Genomic DNA, 5910 nt, shown 5'->3' on the forward strand with positions numbered 1-5910 from the left:
AAAAAAAAAGCTATTGGAAATAATGTATTTCAAGTAAGTTTATACAAGAAATGCTTTTTAAGATTTCCTATCTCCCTATTCTCATCACTTGTTCAAATAGTGATAAAAAAATGGTATCAGGAAAAAAATAATTGTTTTTTTGAGGCATTTTTCTATCACATTTATAGCTATGTGTTATAGGTACCAAGAATTTCAAAATATGATTTGCTTTAGAAATTAATTTGTGAAAACGTAATTTGGCTTATGACTTTGAAAGCATTGAACTTTTTTTTTCTAAGGAAGTAAGTTTTACATGAAAATACAGGCAAATATGAGTGTGAGGAAATATTTCTCCTCATTTCAGGTACAAAAATATGATTTCAAGAGCCCCTTATTCATATTTTGATTCAAGTACACATCCAACCATAGCAGTTCTATGATGGGAGACAAGTTGAAGAGGTACTTTCTAGGTTGATAATAAAAGCCATGATTCTATTGCAATGCTGCAAAAACAATCATTCCTTGTATCTAGTTTCATATATTTATAGCTAATTCCTTGACAACTTGCTTATCAAAAATGTCAGTGTTCTGAATTATTTTAACAAACTTTTATAATGATTTTTATGGGGAAACTGTAAAATAGACCCATTTTGCTGAAGGTGAAAATGTAAGGGGGGGCTCTGTAGACTGGAGAATGATGCTAGAGGTGGGAGAGGAGCCAAATTTGGGGGAGAAACTTGAGTGTCATGCCATTCATACTGTATGAATCTCTTTAGTTCCTGATTTTTAGGTAGTCAATGGTCAGAGTTCAAAGAGCAAGGCAGTCATCTAAAAAAGTTACCCGAACCTGCTGAAATTTAAAGAACAAGAGTATGGGCCGTGAAACACCTCTATTCAGGATTTGAGATTTTTTTTAATTTAACGACTTCTGAAAAGAATAAACTGGTTCCCTTCGGGGTTGAGAGTGATTTAGATTACTTACTCCAAGTCACAGCTAATAAATCCTAATGATTTTGGATAGGCCAAATAATTCCCTGTTTTGGAAAGGGCCCATTCAGACCATCTGCCTTATTGTTGCAAATCAAACAAAACAGTGCTAAATGAAATATTTGGGAAAAAATATACACTATACCAATACATCTTGATAAACAACTTTTTCCTTTATACTCCCTAACGCCCTAAATCTATCCCAAGCTTAAACAATCTACTTTTTAAAACACATATTATTTAATGTAACTTTACAACTGTGGCTATATTTTCTATCATATGCCTTTTCTAATAAAGATGCTTGAAGAAATAAAAGTTGTTCTAGATTCATACAGAAAATAATTACCTGGATGACTATCTGGCCACTTGGCAAATCCCCCTACGAGGCGATCTTGAGTTGATAAGATGTAATTTCTATTTTTCTCAAAGTTAGTGTATTGGAAGATTTTCAGAAGCTGAAATGACATGACAAAAATTTACTGACATACAACTTTCATATTGACTTTTGGCTCAAATTTCAGATAAGTATCATTTAGATATGCTTTTTCCTAGCCAAGGTGCTCAGAGCCAGTCTTTGGGGACTTCAGCACTTACAATAGGTCAACCACATTATCTTTTTTTTATCTCGTCATCAAATCTGGTTTGTTTGTTTGTTCGTTTTGAGACAGGGTTTCACTCTGTTGCCCTGGCTAGAGTGCAGTGGCATCATCATAGCTCACTGTAACCTCAAACTCCTAGGCTCAAGCGATCCTCCTGCCTCAGCCTCCTGAGTAGCTGGGACTACAGGCACGCACCACCATGCCTGGCTTATTTTTCTATTTTTTGTAGAGACAGAGGTCTCACTCTTGCTCAGGCTGGTCCTGAACTCCTGACCTCAAGTGATCATCCCATCTAGGCCTCCCAGGGTACGAGATTACAGGAGTGAGCCACCTGTGCCCAGCCTATCTTCTTATCAAATCTACTCTCCTTTTCTTGACCCATTCACTATTTCTTTCTTCTGAACCAGGCCCATCTAAACTCTCTGCCTCACATTAAGCTAGATTCAAAAGACAATTTCTCCAATCTACTCAGTCATTTCAAAAAAGTGCAATTTTATCTACCCATATTTTAACTCTTACTATAGGCTCTTGAACTATTAGTTACAAACTGGTAACAACTGAAACTAAAAATATTTCAGAAAAGAACAAACAAATTATTAACCAAATGCTAGAGACAGTTTTGTCTGAGAATAGTAAAAAAGTATAGTTCTTTAATCATGAAAGATAAAGGTAAGACAAATATGATTACAACATTAAAAACTCATTTGTCTTTCAAAATTTCATTAAAAAGAAAAAAATTAAAAATAGATAAATAAATCAAACCGTGAAGAGAACAAGGGTGGGTGAGCAGTAGTTAAGAGGGTTCAAGAAATTTCTGAGGGTACAAAGCGGTTTAAAGTGTGTTAATGAATTAAAGACAGCGGGAAGACATTAGTGATTGATGAAGAAGCATTATTTCTCCAAAAAAAAAAGCTAAACCTATAAGAAAGTTATGGTACAAATAAGAAACTTATTTACTTTGATTTAATTAACAGAACATAAGGAAAGAGATGCTTTAGAATCTTGATCCTAGGAACATTTTTCATCAAGTGGCACACAGGTCATTACTTAAAATGAAGAAATTATAATCTTAACACTGTGCTTAATTTAGCAATGAACAATATTGACAATATCATAATAAATGTTGATTACTAGCTTTCAAATTTTAGAAACAATCCATAGGCAAAGCATGAAAGATCTGAGTATTACTGAACAAAATATGAATGTTACCTAATTTGACATTATAAAAGTAAAGGTAAGCTTACAGCATTGGAAGGTGGAAGAGGAGGAGAAAAGATTCAGAACTAAAAATAATATAACAAGTAACAATTTGCTGGAAAAAAGGAGAAGCTAAATCTTAATTTTTCATAGCTGGGAATCAAAGATAATGTCTAAAGGTGCTAAGATAAAAAAAAATCAGTGTATTATTTAAAGTTATGGTAATGCCCACAAGAATTAAAATTAAAAAAAAAAAAGTTTAAAAGTCATTGCCTTCCAAAAGTTGTCAAAGACTACCAAGGTCATATCAAAAAGACTCAAGAGCCAACTTAAAAGGGCTTCTACTGGCTAAAGATGGTACAATTTGAGCATTAAAAATAAAAATTTAATGGACTAAAACATATAAAATGTTAAAATCTATGAGTTCACAATGATTCTCAAAGAAAAAAACCCCCTAAAACCTAACATTTCATTGAAAAACTTGAGGGGATGCTAGGGAACCAACTCATTTTGCTGAACACTATTAAAATTAACAGAAAGAATCAAGTATTTATCTGACCTCAGTACAAACCATACCTCACCATAAGGCAAAATTCTTCTTTATGTAAGAATGCTATCAAATAAATTCAGAAGGAATGACAGAATACCACCATTTTGCAACCCATTAATGACAATTGATTTAGACAATGATAGTTAACGGCTGCTAAAACTATTCCATAAAAAGTTGCTGGGGTTTCTGTATACTAGCAATTAATAATCCAAAAGAAAATTAAGAAAGCAATTCCATTTATAATACTACCTAAAAGAATTAAGTACTTAAGAAATAAATCTTACCAAGGGGGTGAAAAACACATGCTGAAAACTACAAAATATTGCCGAAAGAAATTAAAGATGACCGATAGAATTGGAAACACATCCTGTGCTCATGGATAGGAAGACTTAACACTGTCTAGGTTTCAATAATACCCAAAGTGACTTAATGTAATTCCTATCGAAATTCCAAGAGCCTTTTTTGCAGAAATGGGAAGGTCAATCATCAGATTCATATGAAATTGCAAGGGGCCCCAAATAGCCAAAACAATATTACAAAAGAATAAAGTTGGAGGTCTCACACTTCCTGACTTTGAAACTTAATACAAAGCTGCAGTAATTAAAACAGTATGGTACTAGCACAGGGACAGACATACAGAAGGATGCAATAAAATAGACAGTCTATAAATATACTCTCATATATATGGTCTATTGATTTTTGACAAGGGTGCCAAGACCATTTAATGGGAAAGGACAGTCTTTTCAACAAATGATGCTGGAAAAATTGAATAGCCACATGTCAAAGAATAAAGTTGGCTCTTACCTTACATCACATATAAAAATCAACTCAAAATTGATGAAAGACGTAAATTTAAGGCCTATCGGTATAAAACTATTAGAAGAAAACACTTGATGGCAGGGGATTTGGCAATAATTTTATGGTATGACACCAAAGCACAAGCAATAAAAGAAAAAAAAATAGATAAAACTGGACTGCAACAAAATTAAAAAAACTTGTACATTAAAGGATACTATGAACAGAGTGAAAAGGCAACTCAAGGAATGGGAGAAAATACTGCAAATCATATATCTGATAAGGGATTAATATCCAGAATATATGAAGAACTCTTACAACTCTATAACAAAAAAACAACAAGCCTGATTAGGCAAAGGACTTCAATAGACATTTCTCCCAAGAAGATACACAAATGACCAGTAAGTACATGAAAAGACACTAAATATCACTTATTGTTAGGGAAGTGCAAATAAAAACCACAATGAGATACCACTTCAAACCCATTTGGATGGCTATTAGAAAAAAAAAAACAAACAGAAAAAACAAGTGTTAAGTGAGGATGTAGAGAAACTGGAAACCTCATACATTGCTAGTGGAAACGTAAAATGGTGTAGCTGCTATGGAAAGGTCTGGCAGTTCCTCAAAAAGATAAACAGAATTACCATATGACCCAGCAATTCTACTCCTAGGTATATACAGTACCCTTCCAAAAATGAAAGCAGAGACTTGAACATATATTTGGTACACTCATGTTCATAGCAGCATTATTCACAATAGCAAAAAGATGGAAAAAACTCAAGGGGCCATCAACAGACAAATGTATAAGCAAAACGTGGTTTGTGTGTATGTGTGATTGTATATATCTCGCACACACATACACATGATGAAATATTCAGCCATAAAAGAAATGGAATTTTGATATATGCTACAACATAGATACACCCTGAAAACACTACGCTAAGTGAAATAAGCCAGAAACAGAAGGACAGATATTGTATGATTTCACCTACATGAAGTACCTAAAATAGAAAAATTCACACACAGAATAGAAGAGAGGTTACCAGGGGCTGGAGAGGGAGGACAAAGGGGAGTTATTGTTTAATGGGTACAGGATTTATGTTGGGGATGATGAAAAAGTTTTGCATGGAAGTGATGGATATACAACATTGTGAATGTAATCAATGCCACTGAATTGTACACTTAGAAATGGTTAAACTGATAAATATATTAAGTTACAAATATTCTTCCACAATTTTTAAAAGTCAAAAAAAAAAAAGCTGATGGAAACTTTAAAATGGGAAAAATCAGGTTGACAACTCTGGAGCCCTCTGATCAATAGGAGAGATAGCCAATTATTATGTGCCTGTTATGTGGTGCAACAGGAAATGTACATCATCACTGGATACTTAATGATAATAAGCAATTGTGGATAATTTTTTAGGTGTCATGATACAAAGGTTCTGTTTTTTAAAAAGTTATCTCTCATTAAGAGATTATATTAAAGAATTTCCTGATAGTATAAAAGATGGTATCTGGGATTTGCTTTAAAATAATATAGCGAATGGGAGGGAAGTAGGTAGTAATATGGATGAAGAAAGGCTGGCTTTGGGTTGACAACTGTTGATACCGGTTGATGGACATACAAGAGTTCATTATATCATTCTCCCTACTTTTGAAGATGTTTGAAATTTCCCACACACACAAAAATGGTGCACCTGAGAAATGGCACTGGAAGTAAGTAGAGACAGGGAGACTATTGCCTTCATTTTACATCATTCTTTTCCAAATTGTTTCAACCTCACATATGAATTTTGTTTAAGA

The 5910-nt window shown here is 33.5% G+C and overlaps 1 protein-coding gene across 1 annotated transcript in view; it reads right to left on the reverse strand.

Moving 5' to 3' along the window:
- Nucleotides 1-5910, reverse strand: part of PGGT1B (protein geranylgeranyltransferase type I, beta subunit) — a 51553-nt gene that overhangs the window by 3167 nt on the left and 42476 nt on the right. Inside the window, 1 exon segment of the mRNA XM_012659510.1 lies at nt 1313-1421. Coding sequence (XP_012514964.1) covers nt 1313-1421 — 109 coding nt within the window.

Source organism: Propithecus coquereli, unplaced genomic scaffold, assembly GCF_000956105.1.
Source record: "Propithecus coquereli isolate 6110/MARCELLA unplaced genomic scaffold, Pcoq_1.0 Scaffold62, whole genome shotgun sequence".
NCBI classification, from domain to species: Eukaryota; Metazoa; Chordata; class Mammalia; order Primates; family Indriidae; genus Propithecus; species Propithecus coquereli.